Source organism: Mirounga angustirostris, unplaced genomic scaffold (assembly GCF_029215605.1).
Source record: "Mirounga angustirostris isolate CCGP_5_RB_7025 unplaced genomic scaffold, mMirAng1.0.hap1 SCAF_1, whole genome shotgun sequence".
NCBI classification, from domain to species: domain Eukaryota; kingdom Metazoa; phylum Chordata; class Mammalia; order Carnivora; family Phocidae; genus Mirounga; species Mirounga angustirostris.
In genome coordinates, this window is record NW_026991709.1 from 70,362,235 (window position 1) to 70,380,787 (window position 18,553).

At 38.2% G+C, this 18,553-nt stretch overlaps 1 protein-coding gene across 5 annotated transcripts in view; it reads right to left on the minus strand.

Annotated features, from left to right (window-relative positions):
* PCYT1A (phosphate cytidylyltransferase 1A, choline) overlaps positions 1-18,553 on the minus strand; it is a 62,064-nt gene that overhangs the window by 14,346 nt on the left and 29,165 nt on the right. For 4 of the 5 annotated variants that reach the window (XM_045903074.2, XM_054504247.2, XM_045903075.3 and 1 more), the window contains 2 exons: positions 15,548-15,674; positions 2,097-2,196 (listed from right to left, as the gene is read on the minus strand). In XM_045903074.2, the coding sequence (XP_045759030.1) occupies positions 2,097-2,196; positions 15,548-15,664 (217 nt within the window). In that variant the 5' untranslated portion in view covers positions 15,665-15,674. The remainder of the gene's footprint in view (positions 1-2,096; positions 2,197-15,547; positions 15,675-18,553) is intronic. The other variant, XM_045903077.3, reaches the window with a different exon arrangement.

The window sequence follows — 18,553 nt, forward strand, 5'->3', positions numbered from 1 at the left end:
TCACGTGGTTATTTAACTTAAGACTGAACAGACAGAATGAGATATAGGAGAAAAACTGGAGACCAAATTAGACCAGCCAACTTTATAGGCTAATTTGTGACTCTTTGTTCCACTTAAAATGCAATCAGTTTGCCAATGGCCTTCTATTTTTTATAACTAATGTCTACAAAGAGCAGCATCACTCCAGGGTGAAAAGAACACAAAGATGGAGAAACTTAGGTTTTAGTTTCAATTCTATCACTAATTATTTGTTTTATTATAGGGAAGCTCTCACTTCTTAGTTTCTGAGGACTTCAATTTCTTCATGTATATAATGAAGAGATGATAAAGTAGATAATCTCAAAAAATGACTTACAAAATTCTAAAATTGTTAAAATTCTAATTCTAAAATTGTTAAAAATTAGATTAGTTAGTGCTTGTTAACTATAAGCTTTAAAACTTGGGAATAGTACACATGCACACACAAACATTTTATGTACCACAGGTGATTTGTAGATTAGCAATAAGCTGGGTAATATAGCCAATGTGATCAGATCTGAGTGAAGTACTACATTCTGAATGTGTGTTATTAGAGAGCACATGAAAAGATCTTGCCTTCAACAGGTCTACTATCACATGTGAATGTGATCCTTGCACTGTTTGATGGCATTTTGAAATTTGACCTGATACCACTACACTGTTTTGTTGTCATTTTGCCCTGCCCCACTGGCCTGCTTATTACTCAAGGGGAGCCAAGTCCAAAATACCATCATGAGTCAGAAGGGTCGTGATCAACATGAGCTACATCTAAACACTTTTGCAAAAAGAAAGCATTCTCTGGAATTTTGAGGACTCAAAAGCTATGCTCCATATAGCCAAGAAATAGCTAAGGAGTACTGGGATCCCTGGCCTGAAATTGTCCAGCATTCATGTCTATTCATATTTTGCTACTCTTCAGTTACAACAGAGAGCAAACATACTAACACTATTAAGAAGTAACCACAGGGGCGCCTGGGTGGCTCAGTCGTTAAGCATCTGCCTTCGGCTCAGGTCATGATCCCAGGGTCCTGGGATCGAGCCCCACATCGGGCTCCCTGCTCTGAGAAGCCTGCTTCTCTCTCTCCCACTCCCCCTGCTTGTGTTCCCTCTCTCACTGTGTCTCTCTCTGTCAAATAAATAAATAAAAATCTTTAAAAAAAACCAAAAACAAAACAAAAAACAACCTTTATAAAAAAAAAAAGAAGTAACCACAAATATCTTCTATCTAGTGGAAATGTATAGACTTGTGGCTGTAACTACCTCTTGTTCCCTAGTACTTGCCTGGGTTTGAGTGCAGGCCTACATTTACAGAGTAGACAGAACACTTACCATAGTAATGGAAAGAACCAAAAAAGGATTGAAAAAAAGAATTGGAGAATTTACAAATAAGTAAGGACAGCTGCCTATAGGGCTTTATATTCCTAACACTCAAGGAAGGTTCTCTTTATGAGGATCCCTAAATCCACTTGTCCAAAACAGGAAGAGTATCTAGAATACATATTAATAATTTATGTAGTCAAAAATAGCTCATTAATGATGTAAACTAAGCATAGAAATAAAGAGTATAGGTTTTAAAAATAATAAAGTGAGTATTTAAAAAAAAAACCTAAAAAATATCAGTAAAGATAAAGTTAAGTGATAAGAATTTCCCCACTTAGGAATATTTTTGTCCTAAAGCAGCATCATAGCTAGGGTACTAACTTATAGAAAGGGAGATCTGGGGGACAATTCTGAAGGCTATTAAAAACGTGACAGCCTAACATATTTTTGGACCTTTGTAAAAACAGACGAGATTATAATCCAGCTCGGGCTAATGCCCTATTATCTCTGTTCCACTATATCTCAAGCTGTAACAACATCACAGGAAACAAGTTTATAAGAAGAAGAAAAAATGAAATTTTATGGAGTACAGTTATTTTTCCCAAATAGAACAACTGGGAGATGGGAGGAAACCCTCCCCTAACTAAACTTTACAAGTAAACTGAGGAAAAAATACAGAAAGTACATGTATGTTTGATAAATACAATTGAATGCTAAAAACAAGAGTAAAACAACAGTATAAATAGGCATTTACTTACAAGGAGTTCCTCTGCTGGCTTCTTCCATAGTTACCCTGACATAGGGCTTACTAAAGTCAACTTCAATTTCGTCAGAAAAAGGAGCTGGCTGCTGTAAGCCCTTAAGAAGAGGAAAGTGAAGGAAAAGAAAGTTAAATTCAATGGTATAGACTGAAATACTCAAAAAATGGCAACTTTAAAGAACAATCAGTTATTCAATATACTGGTATTAAGTTCCTCCTAAAGCCATAACAAAAGAAAAAAAGGCATTTTAAAATGACAAGTGAAAGTTGCAACCTTTTACCAAATGGGTAAATCAGTAAATCATGATAGGAAAGATAAATGTCTTACTGGTGATTTCAGCGTAATATTGAGCGAGGTGGATGGGAAACTAAGCATAGTCCCAACTAACTGGGTCCAGAATAATGGCTCCTCCACTACCTGGCACAACACCCGACCCTGTTCTATGTGATGAAATTGCCAAGGTTCTTTTTTTTTTTTTTTTAAGATTTTATTTATTTATTTGACAGAGAGACACAGCGAGAGAGGGAACACAAGCAGGGGGAGTGGGAGAGGGAGAAGCAGGCTTCAAAGTGAGCAGGGAGCCCGATGCGGGGCTTGCTCCCAGGACCCTGGGATCACCACCCAAGCCGAAGGCAGACGCCCAAGGACTGAGCCACCCAGGCGCCCTGGAAATTGCCAAGGTTCTTAAGTACATTTTCTTTTTTTTTTTTTTTTCCTCACTTTTTTTTTTTTTTTTAAAGATTTTATTTATTTATTTGAGACAGAGAGAATGAGAGACAGAGAGCATGAGAGGGAGGAGGGTCAGAGGGAGAAGCAGACTCCCTGCCGAGCAGGGAGCCCGATGCGGGACTCGATCCCGGGACTCCAGGATCATGACCTGAGCCGAAGGCAGTCGCTTAACCAACTGAGCCACCCAGGCGCCCCCTTAAGTACATTTTCATACCACTTCAACTAGGGGACTGGGAAGGCAAATAGCTTCTGTATGCTTTATTAAGTATGATTATCACTGTATAATGCTTTACACTATAAATATATTCTAATGCTCATAACAGCCCTGTGAGGCAAGAAGCACAATAATTCTCAATTTAAAGATGAGGAAAACAAGGTTCAAAGAAATTGTATGAATTATATGCAATTACTCAGAGGCAAAGCTGAAATAAGAATGCAGGAATGCTCTTTCCTCTACAGAGGAAAGCCCTACTTCAGAGTTTTTGTTAAATTTATTTTTGGGGCACCTGGGTGGCTCAGTCAGGTAAGCATCTGCCTTCAGCTCAGGTCATGATCCCAGGGTCCTGGGATCGAGCCCCATATCGGGCTTCCTGATCAGTGGGGAGCCTGCTTCTCCCTCTCCCTCTGGGGTCCTCCCCCTGCTTGTGCTGTCTCTCTCAAATAAATAAATAAAATATTTTTTAAAAATTTATTCTTGGGGCGCCTGGGTGGCTCAGATGGTTAAGCATCTGCCTTCAGCTCAGGTCATGATCCCAGGGTCCTGGAATCGAACCCCACATCGGGCTCCCTCTTCAGCGGGAAGCCTACTTCTCCCTCTCCCACTCCCCCTGCTTGTGTTCCTTCTCTCTCTTTGTGTCTCTGTCAAATAAATAAAAAAATCTAAAAAAAATTTATTCTTAAGTATTTTATTCTATTTGATTCTATTGTGAAGGGAATTGTTTTTCTTAACTTTATTTTTGGATTGTCCCTTGCTAGTCTATAGAAATGCAAATTGATTTATATGTGCAAATGTTGTGTCTGTGTGTATAATTTCAGATGATTTTTGTATTTTGATCTTGGTCCTGTGACTTTGCTAAACTCAATTATTAGTTCTAGCACTTTGTTTGGTACATTCCTTAGGATTTTCTACATATGAGATCATGTCATCTGTGACTAAAGACATTTTACTTCTTTCCAATCTGGATGCCTTTAATTTCCTTTTTATTATCCCTTATTGCCTTAGTTGGAATCTCTAGCACAATGTTAAACAGAAGTAACAAGAACAAATATCCTTGCCTTTTTCCCAATCTTAGGGGTAAAGCATGCAATCTTTTACCATTAAATATTATGTTAACTAGGTTTTTTGTGGATGCCATTTATCAAAAAAACAAATTGTTTTTGCAATTTGTTGAGAGTTTTTATAATAAAAAGGTGTTGGATTTTGTCACATGCTTTTTCTGCATTACTAAAACAATCATATTCTGGTTTTGTCTTTTGTTATTTCTGGTGTATTAGATTGAGTTTTAGGATGTCAAACCAACCTTGCATTCCAGAGTAAAATTCCCCCTTGGTCATACTATATAAATCTTTTTATATGTTCCTGAATTTGTTAATATCTTGTTAAGAATTTTTACATATAAGTTTGTGAGAAATTTTGAACTATAGTTTCCTTTTCTTGTGTTGTTGTTTTTTGTTTTTATTTTTGGCCTGGCTTTGATGTTTGGTTTCATAAAATGGGATAGAAAATATTCTCTGAAATAGCAGAGAAACTGTTCAGAACAGGGAACTATTTCTTCCCTAAAGTTTGAAAGAATTCACCAATGAAGCATCTGGGACTGGGCTTGTCTTTGTGGGAAGATTTTTAAAAATAAATTCGAATTTTTTTTTTTTTTAACTTGGGATAAGTCCATTCAGATTTTCTATTTCATTTTGGGTCAGTTTTGGTAATTTGTCTCTTTCTAGGAATTTCTATTTTATTTAAATTGTCAAATTTTTTGGCATTCAGTTTTTCATAACATTCCCTTATAATTCTTTTAATTTCTGTTGGGCTGTAGTAATGTTTGCTTAGAATTTTAAATTCTAAATAGATCACATTATGATGGGGCTGAATCCAGGAACTGGGAAGACACTGTTTTGTTTTCTTTTCAGATAAGGATGGATTTTTTAAGATTAGGTTTTAGATTTATATATTTATTTGAGAGAGAGAAAGAGAGCGTGAGTAGGAAGAGAGGCAGAGGGGGAGAATCCTCAAGCAGACTCCCACCCTGGATGCAGAGCCTGACTCAGGGTTCACCATGAGATCATAACCCAAGCAGAAACTAAGAGGTAGACACTCAACTGACTGAGCCACCCGGGCGTCCTTTAAGATTAGGTTTTAAAATTAAAACATATTTCTTTTTGGGGCACCAGGGTGGCTCAGTTGGTTGGGCGTCTGACTCTTGATTTCAGCTCAGGTCATGATCTCAGGATTGTGAGTGGGGAGCCTGCTTAAGGTTATCTCTCTCCCTCTTCCTCTGTCCCTCCCCACTGTATGTTCGCTCTCTCCCTAAAAATAAATAAATCTTAAAAAAAAACTATTTCTTTTTAAAAATCACTTATATAATAAGCTTAGTTTAAGATATGCTAAAGCTATAAAGATAAAACATTCATTTTTAGGAGACATGGGTACATATGTGTGCTATCCTTTTTAAGAACATTTTTTTTAAAAGATCAGAGAGAGACACAGCGAGAGAGGGAACACAAGCAGAGGGAGTGGGAGAGGAAGAAGCAGGCTTCCCACTGAGCAAGGAGCCCGATGCGGGGCTCAATCCCAAGAACCTGGGATCATGACCTGAGCTGAAGGCAAACGCTTAACGACTGAGCCACCCAGGTGCCCCAATTTAAGAACATTTTTTAAAGGAGATAAGAATAGACCAATGACCCAAATATACAATTTTCTTTAGTTAGTAGAGATTTCTCTACAGATTAGACAATTTATCCTCTAGAAGTGAGTACTCAGAGTTGCTTAACAGTAGTTTGTGTTTCTAAAAACATATGCTATTCACAAAATAACACATAATTTATGATTCTATCTATATAAAGGTCAAAAACAGGCAAAGCTAATCTATGATGACTAGAAGCCACAGGAAAAGGAGGAAATTTGGGTAAAGTGGATACTGACAAGCAGGGGCATGAGAGTCTTCTGGGAATACTGGTGATTACATGGATATATACATATGTAAAAATTTATTGAGCTGTACACTCAAGGTCTGTGCACTCTATTATATTTAAGTTATACCTCAAGAAACAAATGACATTTGGGCATAAAAAGGAATGTAGTACTGACACATGCCACAACAGGGATCCTAAAATCTTGAAAATATTATGCTAAGTGAAAGAAGCTGGCCACAAAAGACCACTTATTGTATGATTCCATTTATATATAATATCCAGAATAGGAAAATTTATACAGAAAGTAAATTAGTGGTTATACAGGGCTTGGAGGATTAGGGAGAAATGGAGAGTAACTGCTAATGGATACAGGGCTTCTCCCTGGGGTGATAAACATGTTCTAAAACAGATTATGATGATGGTTGCACACTCTGCACACTTTATTGCACACTTGAAATGGGTATGTGAATTATAATGGTATATGAATTATAGCAATAAAGTTTATATATATTTTTATATAAAAACAGGCAAAAATCTGTAAAACAAATAGAAAAAAATGTATTTATTAACAATAGTACATGTAGATCAAAGACGGGTTTTATTGTATCTCTGAAAGTTATTACCAATGGTGTACTGGAGTTGGTTGTTAAATATTCAGGAATTTTGTGGGCCAGTTATTAAATCATTGGTAGTCTGATCTCAGCCACAGAAATCAGCAAATGCTACCTATCAGAGGGTTTTTTCCTCTGCAGTGAGCCAGTTTACTGGGACACCATTGGCTATTCTGCATATTCAGAAAGAGACCAGTTACAGGTTATTATAGGGAGAAGAAAATGGACTTACAGATTTTTCCATTAATGTTGCTGTGGGAGTAGAAAGGGTGGTAGATTTTGTGAAGGAAGAATGGGGGCGCCTGGGTGGCTCAGCCATTAAGCATCTGCCTTCGGCTCAGGTCATGATCCCGGGGTCCTGGGATCGAGCCCCACATCAGGCTCCCTTCTTGGCGGGAAGCCTGCTTCTCCCTCTCCCGCTCCCCCTGCTGTGTTCCCCCTCTCGCTATCTGTCAAATAAATAAATAAAATCTTAAAAAAAAAAAGAGAGAGAAAATACTGTCACTTGAGGAAAAAGAGGCATTTACAATGAATTTCTGAACTGAAAATAAGATTGTAGTACCAGCAGTACAGTAGCAGGAATGGGGAAGTTTTAAAAAAAAGGAGTTGAGATCAAAGAAAATGAGAACTGAGGGAAGTCTTTGAATTTGGAGATTTAAATGACTATTAGAGACCTTCTAGAATATATTAATAAAAGTCAGAACACCAGTGCCTTTAAGAAAATTAAAAGAAAAGGAAATACATTAGTAATAATCTCTCATTAGATATGTGTATCTATAAAAGGAATGAGAAAAACTGAAAGGTACCTAGAGACAGAAAGAGCAAGTGGCTTTCTTTCTTTTTTTTTTTTAAGTTAAGGAGATCTGTACATGTCAAAGACAGAGGAAAAGGAGCCAAAGAGACTGAAAATACGGGAGAAGGAAAAAACAGATAACTAAGGAAGGAAGAGTCTAGAGAAATGGTAGGGAATGGCTTCAAAGGAAAGCAGGGGTGGGGGGGTGGGGGGGAAGTATTAGCTTCAGAAATAGGAAGAATCACCCTTTTCTAAAAGAAGAAGGGAAGGTGATAAAAGGACAATGTTAGATGTAAAGGAGGAAAGACACACAAATTTATATCTGATGTCCTCAATGTTATCAGTATAGTAAGAAGGACATGAAATGTCCTATGAAAAACAGTGAGGTTGGAATGAGACTGAAAGCTTGAGGAAAGTAGAAAATATGTGGAATAGCTGTTGTGGGAAATGTACCAGAGCATCAGCAAATGACTAATGGAACTGCTGAGCACTGTATTAAGCCCATATCAAGCTAGAAACATTAATCTAGAGAAGGCCAAGTTAACAGCTCTAGGAAAAGAAACTGTGGAAGATCTAGGGTTAGGCCATGGAAAATGGAAGGGAGGAAAAGGGATCTAGACATTTCTCCAAAGAAGATATACTAATGGCCAAAAAGCACATGGAAAGATGCTCAACAACATTAGTCATCATGGAAATGCAAATGAAAACCACAATGATACCACTTCACACCCACTAGGATGGCTGTGAGCAAAAACACTGGCAAAAACAGTGATGGCAAGAATGTGGAGAAACTGGAACCTTCATACACTGCTGCTGTGAATGTAAACTGGTGCCCAACTTTGGAAAACAGCTCTTCAAAATGTTAAACACAGAATACCATATGATCCAGAAATTACACTCCTGGGTATATAACCAAGAGAATGAAAACAAAGATTTTATTTTATTATTATTTTTTTAAGTAGGCTCTACGCCCAACATGGGGCTTGAACTCATGACCTCATGATCAAGAATCACATGGTCCACTGACTGGGCCAGCCAGGCACCCCTGAAAACATATATGTATTTTTAAAAATCTATACATGAGGGCGCCTGGGTGGCTCAGTTGGTTAAGCGCCTGCCTTCGGCTCAGGTCATGATCCTGGAGTCCCGGGATCGAGTCCCGCATCGGGCTACCTGCTCGGCGGGGAGTCTGCTTCTCCCTCTCCCGCCTCTTGTGCTCTTTCTCTCTCTCACTCTCTCAAATAAATAAATAAAATCTTTAAAAAAAAAAAAAATCTATACATGAATAATGTTCATAACAGCATTATTCACGATAGCCAAAAAGTGATGAATGGATAAACAAAATGGTATGTCTATGTGTAATATTATTCACCTGTAAAAATGAATGCAGTATTAATATATGCTACCACCTGGATGGACCTTGAAAACAATGTTAAATATAAGAAGCCAGATACAAAAGGCCACATACTATATGATTCCATTTATATGAAATGTCCAAAATAGACAAATACCTAGAGACAGAAAGTAGATTAGTGGTTGCCAGGGGATAGGTTGGGGGGATGGGGGAAGGTGACTGCTAACAGATATGGGGCTTCTTTTTGTGGTGATGAAAATGTTCTGGAATTAGACAGTGGTGATGGCTGCATTAACATTGTGAATACACTACAAAAAACACTGAATTGTACACTTTTTAATGGTTTAAACAGTGAATTTTATGTTATATGAATTTTATCTCAATTTAAAAATTTAATAATTTAAAATTTAATTTTAATAATTATAATAAATTATTAAATAATAAATTTAATAATTTTTAAATTTAATAATTTAAAAAGATACATTAAAGTATCCTATCTTTCAGGGCACCTGGGTGGCTCAGTCGGTTAAGCATCTAACTCTAGATTTCAGCTCAGGTCATGATCTCAGGGTCCTGGGATCGAGCCCCGTGTCAGGCTCCGTGGTCAGCACAGAGTTCTGCTTGGGATTCTCTCTTCCCTTCTCCCTCTGCCCCTCCCCCACTCACACGCACCCACACTCCTTCTCTCTCTCTAAAATAAATAAAATATATAAATAATATATAAAATAAATAAAATAAAATCTTTAAAAAAAAAGTGTTCTATCTTTTACAGCTGTTTCTTCGATCTTCCCTGTATACTGTGTATGTTCCAAGGCAGAAGGCAAATGCAGATTATCTCTCCTGGCTAGGGTTTCAATTCCTCCTAAGTATAGAAAATGAAACCTAAGGTTCTTCAACTACAACAGATCAGCAAAATCTTTCTCATTCTCAAATCCAGTTAGAATGAATAGTATTTCTAAAAATATCTTTCTAAAAACAGTGTCTCTAGAAGCTAAGCCTTATGAAAGTAGGACTAAGTATTTCTACCTTTATTCTCCTAAAACATACCTCCTTCATTTTAATATCAAGGGAATCCTGCAGAATATTATTTTCAAGTCGTTTGACTATCTGATTGTGAAGCATAAATGAAAGGGCATGGATTTAGAACTTGAAAAAACTTAAATCTAAATACCAACTCTAGGGACGCCTGGGTGGTTCAGTCGGTTAAGCATCTGCCTTCGGCTCAGGTCATGATCCCAGGGGGTCCTGGGATTGAGTCCCACATCGGGCTCCTTGCTCAGTGGGGAGTCTGCTTCTCCCTCTGCCTGCCGCTCCCCCTGCTTGTGTGCTCTCTCTCTCTAACATAATAAATAAATAAAATCTTTAAAATAAATAAATCCCAACTCTATCACTTAATAGTTGTGAAATCACAGCTTTCCTCTTCTATTAAATGGAATATAATACATGCCTCCATAAGATGGCTACAAGGATTAAATAAAAGAGCATATGCAAAGTAACTAGCACAATGTTTCACATATAGTGGCACTCAACACATTTAGGTCATCATCAACAACATGAGCTCATGTTGTTCTATGGCACACAGGTTTCATTATGCCAACAAAATTAACTAAATTGTATTAATCTAAGAGATTAGATTCTAGATGCTATATCAAGTTTCTAATTCTATACAAATTATAATACTATTATAACGATTAATGATCATCATCCCCAAATTATGAATGATCTTCTGAATACAATACTGCTTTCATAAAAACTTCTGATTATGTTCACATATATTAACTCACTATTCCTCAAAATTCCAGTGAAAGAGATGAGATTCTGGTGTCCTTAGGAATAGGGAATGGAGATAACTCAGATTATGACCAGAACTTGATATTGGCTTCCCAGTACTCTACTTCCAAGGATTCTTAAACATTTTTCCGCAAAAACTTTCACAATGACAGAGAAACATTTCCCTTTTACCCAAACATGCTGCACAAATGGTTAACAGGTCTTACTGAGATCTAAATTTTTTCCATATTGCTAGAGAAAGGCTGTGAAGTCAAGAGGAATACCACATGGTGTGAGAAAGAAGGGATAAGGAACAGAACAAAAAGATTCCACTCCCTGGGGGTGGGAAGGAAGGAAGGGAGGGAGGGAGGGAGGAGGGAAGGTAGGAAAGAAAAGGAAAAGGGAGAAAGGGAGAAGGGGGGAGAGGGAGGTAAGAAGGAGAAAAGAAAAGCAATAATTCTCCCTGACTCCTATTGCCATTTCAATGAATGTAAACAATGAGCTCATCTATCTAACCACTATTTGCATGTCTCCTAGACCTTCTAAGTTGAACCTGTACTAAATTAAAATCATCTTTCTCCTAAACCATCTTTCTGTATTTCTACTTTAAGTAAGAAGCATGCCATCTATACAATCTACCTAAGACTGAAATCCAGGAGTCATCTTTAACATCTCTCATCCTTTACATCCCGATGTCTAAGGATTGTCTATTTTACCCCTTAAAAACTTAAAATTTTAGTTTAAGTTCTCATTATCTCCAACCTGGATCATTACAACAATCTCACAACTAGTCCTTTGGTTTCTGTCAATCCCTGTTTCAACTAATCCTTTCCAAAACAATCAGGATGATCTTCTAAACTACAAATCTGATCACATTATCCACAGGATAAAGTTCAAACTCCTTAGCACAGCACACAAGATCCTTCATAATCAGCCCTTTGCTCCCTTGCTTACCTTATCTATTACAGATTATTATTCTGAACTTTAAACTCTAGTAATATTACTCATAGTTTGTTAAACATACTATTATTTCACACTTGAACTTATATTCTATCTCTTACCCATTTCTTGGAGAACTTTTTTTTTAAGTAGGTTCCACGCCCAGCATGGAGCCCAACATGGGGCCTGAACTCACAACCCTGAGATCAAGACCTGAGCTGAGATCAAGAGTCAGACACTTAACCAACTGAGCCATCCAGGTGCCCCTTGTCCATTCCTTGAATTCCTATTTATCCTTCAAAGTTCAGCTCAGAAATAATCTCCTCAATGAAGCTTTTCCAAAACCACTGTCCCCACCCCTAGATCCAAGTTTATCTGTTGCTCTTCTTTCTTCTATTTAGCTTTTTTTTTTTTTTTAGGAGAGAGAGTATGCAAGCAGGGGAGGGGCTGAGGGAGAGGGAGAAAAGAGAACTCTAAGCAGGCTCCCTGCTCAGTGCAGAGCCTGATGTGTGGCTCAACCTCACAACCCTGATATCATGACCTAAGCCAAAATCAAGAGTCAGATGCTTAACTGACTGAGCCACCCAGGCATCCCTCATTCTGTATCTTAATTATTTATCTATTTCCCCTATTTGTCTGTGAGCTTTTTTTTTTTTTTTAAGAAGCTTCTTTTTTATTTATTTGAGAGAGTGAGTGAGTGAGCACACAGATGGAGAGGGAGAGGGAGAGGGAGAAGCAGACTCTCCACTGAGCAGGGAGCCCGACATGAGGCTTGATCCCAGGATCCTGGGATTATGACCTAAACCAAAGGCAGACACTTAACTGACTGAGCCACCCAGGTGCCCCTGTCTATGAGCTTCTTAAGGGCAAGGTCATCTTTTTTTTTTTTAATATATTTTTTAAGATTTTATTTATTTATTTGACAGAGAGAGACACAGCGAGAGAAGGAACACAAGCAGGGAGTGGGAGAGGAAGGAGCAGGCTTCCCATGGAGCAGGGAGCCCGATGCGGGGCTCGATCCCAGGACCCTGGGATCATGACCTGAGCCGAAGGCAGATGCTTAACAACTAAGCCACCCAGGTGCCCCGGTCATTTTTTCATCTTTGCATCTCCAATGCATAGCAACTGGCACATCGATGTTCTCAATATATGAGATTGTGAGATCTATCTCCATTAGCAGAACTGTTGTCAATTTGTGATTTATTTATACATATGATAAATATTAAGATAGGCTAAAAGTCTTATTCTTCATAAATATTTTTGTGATTCTTTTTGATTGTATCTTTAGAAACATCTGTATCAGTAAATTCTTTATACTTATAAACAAACTAGCCATAAAGTTATACCTTTATTATTCCTCCTTAATTATTTTCTCTCTTCTTTCCAATTCATTCTGACCCACCACCCCAGCTACTAATACTTGGTGATACTTCCAATTTCTCTCCCCCTTGCAAGGAAAAAAAAACAAAAAACCTCTTCTGGGCTCTAAGCTATAGAGCCTCGTATTAGGCTCACATCTCTCAAAGGGAAGGTCTTATTTATCTTTATACTCCTATCACCTACTGGCCATGCTGGCACATTGTGTGTGATAAAATCTTGTTTGTTCAACTCAAATGTCAACTAATGAGTGGATAAGTAAAATGTGGTATGAGATAGAATATTATTTGTCAACAAAAAGAAATGACATACAAACACATGAATCTTAAAAACATGCTCAGCGAAAAGAAGCCAGCCACAAGACTATGTATGTATGTATGCCATTTATATGTAATGTCCAGAATAGGCAAATCTATAGAGACCGAACTACTATAGCAGTTTCCAGAGGCTGGAAGTTAGGAGGTAATGGAAAGTGACTGTGAATGGGGATGGGACTTTTTTGGGGGGTGATGAAAATATTCTAAAATTGGTTGCGGTGATGGCTGCACAACTCTAAATATACCCCAAACCACTGAATTGTATAGTTAAATGGGTGGATTATATGATCTCAATAGAGCTATTAAAAAAAAAAAGAGAAAAAAAATCTTGTTTGCTTTTGCTACAGAGCTGAAAAGGGGTCAGAGATAGAACATACAAGTGTACAATGGAGACAACAGACAAGTTTATTTAACAGACACCCCTCACTAGGGTTGGTACAGCCTGTTGGGCGAGTGAATCTTTGACCATTAGTGCATACTAAATAGCCAGTGTGTACTAGAGAGGAATGTGGAATAAGTAGGAAGTCACTCAACTGATTTGTGACATGAATACATGAAGCAAAGTAATTTAAAGCATTGAAATTCCTCAATTCTAAGGACCAAGAAATTTAAGTCTTTTAAGATCCCATTCCACTAAGCTGGCCTTTGCTCTATCCCTGGCTATTGTGACTGGCAACAAGTATCAACTACTTGGTTATAACCTGTCCTACTCCAAGAATGATTGCTGAATTGGTGCTTATCACCATATCTCCTTAACCTGAATTCTCTAAGAAGCATTCAGAAATTAACAATGGCCTGTTTTATTTACTGCCGAGTCATTTTCTGAGTATACTTGCTACAGTGAATAATGGTCCCCTAAAGACATCTACATGTTATTCTCTAGAACCTGGGACTATGTTACCTTACATGGCAAAAAGGGCTTTGCGGATATGATTAAATTAAAGGATTTTGAACCAGGGTGATTATCCTGGATTATTCAGGTATGTTCAATGTAATCACAAGGGTCTTTGTAAGTGAGAGGCAGAAAAGTCAGAATCAGCAGAGATGTGATAACAGAAGCAGCAGTAAGAGTGGTGTGATTGCTAGCTGGCACCATGAGCAAAGCAATGGGGACAGCCCCCTCAAAGCTGGAAAAGACAAGAAAACAGATTCTCCCTTAGAACCTCCAGCCCTATCAACACTTTGATTTTAGCCCTCTGAAACCCATTTCAGACTTCTGACCTCCAGAACTATAAGATAATATATCTGTACAGTTTTAGGCCACTACAGTTGTGGCAATGTGTTAAGCAGCAATAGGAAACTAACACACTTGCCCCTACCATCAATATCATCATCAATATCAGGCCTAAAGCATATGTCTCTTGCTGGGGGAATCCAGTTGTTTTTATTGCTCAAGATAGAGTACTGATTTGGAACAAATGTTAATTGTGTCAGAGTAAAAATATTTTTCCCTTTGCACTACATGAAGCTCCAGAACTAAACAGTGGAAACTGCAGTTTGATCAACAGCTAATGGTCAATATAGGTAAAGAAAACACAGAAACATACAATCCTTTCACTGGAATTTTAAAACATGGATTTCATAATAATATTATATATCAATAATAACTTCAGGGGCGCCTAGGTGGCTCAGTCGTTAACCGTCTGCCTTCGGCTCAGGTCGTGATCCCAGAGTCCTGGGATTGAGCCCCGCATCGGGCTCCCTGCTCAGCGGGGGGCCTGCTTCTCCCTCTCCCACTCCCCCTGCTTGTGTTCCCTCTCTCGCTGTCTTTCTCTCTCTCTCTCTCACTGTCAAATAATTAAATAAAAAATCTTAAAAAAAAATAATAACTTCAATTGCTTATGTGGTCTTTGACATGTTCTTTAGGAGAAGCTTTAAGAAGTGTACCAAACTGAGGCAGGATGAGCAGTTTGGAATGGGGTCTTTCATCAAAGGCTTGGCAGTAGTTAGCAAATACAAGATAACGTCCCAGGGTTAAAGGAACACAAGGTAGGCAGTAATAGAAAAAGGCTCTCATCTAAGATATAACCAGTAATAGAGTGAAGGAATGGAGAAAAAAAACAAGACACAGAAAACTAAACACCATGAGACGATACTAAGATCAGAGGACTGCTCCAATTTCTCTATTCCATTAGTTTTAATTTGATCTTTAGCCTAATATACACACAACTTCCAAATTTTCCTAACATCCTTTTTTTTTTCTAACGTTCTTTTTCCAGTTCCAATGTAAAGCTCTTGCAAATGAGCTGTGAGCTACAATTTGATAAGAAAGCATAACATTTCCAACAACTGTGAAAATACTATTCACACTTACTATTCACTCCTTCCATTATTTAAGAAGACTTGTCATACTGATATCATCAATTTTCTATCAGTTTCTACCCTCCCCCTGCCAGGTTAAGTGTTCAACAAAGAAATCTCTTCCTTACAATTGCACATCGTGGCATTTTTGAAGAAATTCCATCTTCTTCTGTTGCCCCATTGGGTCCAGGTACCTCTTTTCTCCTCTTTCTTGTGTTCATTTTGGCTGAACTCTGTGCATCCATCTTCTTTTAACTGGTCATAGAAAGTGAAAAAGAATTTTTTCTCATTGAAATGGAGAAAAAGTCTGTCACCAGTATTTCAGAGATGTTAACATGGATACACTCAGCAAAAGATCAATTCCATAGCACACATTTCACAAGATGAGCCAATTGCATCTGGCAAAAACAACAAAGCTTCAATAAACACATGCTCTAGTAGAAACAATGAAATGCCTCTCTGGAACAATGGCCACAATTAATCATCTGACCCTGGAAATTATTACCCTGACCAATATAGCCTGTATACCAACTGCTAATTTCATATCCTGACTGAATGTAAAAGATTTGAATAACTTGGCTGAGAAAGTTATACAGACTTTTACCACCAACCTTATAACATCCCTGGGACATCTGGAGATATAACAAGTACAAGGAAATGTAAAAAGTACGTTTTTGGCGCAGATGGGGAAAAAAAGAGCTTTTTAAAAAAGAGACAGCCATCACCAATTCCTGGTTTAACAAAGCTGGATTTTTTAACTCTAAATGCTCTGTAGGTTTCAGAGACCACTCCACAGGGTTACATCTATTAAAATTGTGAAGTTTTCTATATCTTTTAATGTCCTTCCTCTTCCTTTTCCAATACCCATTTCCCTGTCCTCTTTCAGAGTCAGCACCTTAAGCCTGTTCTGAGCCCCCTACTAATAAAACCCCACCCAAGCTTCTCCTTCCCCAGTGAAAACTTTGTTACTGTTTCACTTAGCAGAGAGCTTCTAGCACGAGCTACCACAGAAAAGTTCTGAATATTTGATGTTTCATTTAGATGTTGGCTTGTGCTACTTCTCCAACTCCCTGTAAGGTTATCTGCATTTTTCTTGGGTATCATAATTTGCACAAATAAGTTAATTTAATAATGATATGATTTTAGGTATCAGCCAGAAATTGGGGATAGAAGAACTTTAATGATCAATTGCCATCTCTGCCAAGACATGATTCCATGAACGGTAGAAGATCCTTAGAGCAGAAATGAAAAACAAAACAAATGCCAGACAGAACGAGGACATTATACTCTGCCTCACTGCCTCTAATAACCTCTCCTGAATAAAATGTTCTTCTAAACAACTGCAATTGTGCCTCTCTTTCCTCTGGCTAAAGTGGCAAGGTCTACAAGACACCTGACCTAATTCTTAGAAACTGAAGGTGACACCCATGAGTCCTGGCTAAGTATTAGGCTGACATGAAAAATGTCAGAGTCTAAAGTGAAAGATGAACACCACCCAGAAACGTCCTTTCATCACAAATGCAAATTAAAATGGAATAAGGAATACATTTAACAAGTTTTCCAGTGATGATGAGAACTTTTCTTCATTATTGTTATTAATTTCTCTTTGTAAATATCCACAGGTTGTATTACTACTCCCACCTCACTGGTCTGAGAGGCCTACTAAAAACACCTAATCAGAAGTGCCAAGGCACAGTCAGTTAAGCGTCTGCCTTTGGCTCAGGTCATGATCCCAGGGTCCTGGGATCAAGCCCCACGTCAGGGTCCCTGCTCAGTGGGGAGCCTGCTCCCTCCGCCTCCCTGCTCATGCTTTCTCTCACATGCTCTCTCCCTCAAATAAAAAAATCTTAAAAATAATAACTTGGGGCGCCTGGGTGGCTCAGTCATTAAGCGGCTGCCTTCAGCTTAGGTCACATTTCAAGAGGACCTCAATTCAGCTGAGGAAACCACATGTTAATGATACAAAAATGCTCCTTAGGATTCTAAAATCACTGGGGGAAAGTTTGTTAAACAAACAGGATATTTACACAGTTTCAAAGAATCACCAAGTATTTTGAAGTAATCCTCATAGATTACTTATTAATTACAAAGGGAAGAGTTACCTTTAAAGTGAAAAAAATCTCTTAGCTAAGTGATCAAAGTTAATTAACATCACCAATAATGCCTCCTGCTGTGAGGCACTGAGGACACATTACCTGCCAAAAAAGCATACTGTGTATGGGTTTATGAGGAACAAGCAAACAAACCTCAATTAAAGGACATTCTATAAAACAACAGGCCTGTTACTCTTCAAAAAATGTCAATCATGATAAACAATGAAAGGCTGAGGGATTGTTCCAAAGAAAAGACAACTAAATTTCATTTCTAGATTGGGGGAGAAATTGTTATAAAGGATAGTTATTAAAACAATCAGTAAAATTTGAATATGGATTGTGTATCAAATCATAATACACATCAATGTTAAAATACATTTGATAACTACACTGTTATGTAAAAGACTATCCTTGTTTTTAGGAGATAAAAGCTGAAGTACCTGGGGATAAAGGGTCATGATTTCTGCAGCTTACCCTCAGCAGAAACAGAAGCAGCAGCAGAAGTAGCAGGAGAAGAAAAAGAAGAAGGAGAAGCAGAAGAAAAAGAAGAAGGAGGAGGAAGAGGAGAAGCAGAAGCAGCAGCAGAAGTAGGAGAAGCAGGAGAAGAAAAAGGAGAAGGAGAAGCAGCAGAAGAAGGAGGAGCAGAAGCAGCAGCAGCAGCAGCAGAAGCAGAAGCAGAAGAAAAAGGAGGAAGAGGAGAAGGAGAAGCAGCAGAAGGAGGAGAAGCAGCAGCAAAAGAAGGAGAAGCAGGGCGCCTGGGTGGCTCAGTCATTAAGCGTCTGCCTTCGGCTCAGGTCATGATCCCAGGGTCCTGGGATCGAGTCCCGCATTGGGCTCCCTGCTCGGCAAGAAGCCTGCTTCTCCCTCTGCCTGCCGCTCCCCGTGCTTGTGCACTCTCTCTGATAAAATTTAAAAAAAAATTTTTTTTAAATGTTCTATAACAATTTTCCACACAGGCAGGCTCTCATATAAGCCTGTCTTTCAGGTTCTCTAGAAATTGATTCCTTCTCTTTCCTAATTCTTTGAATTAGCATGAATGAT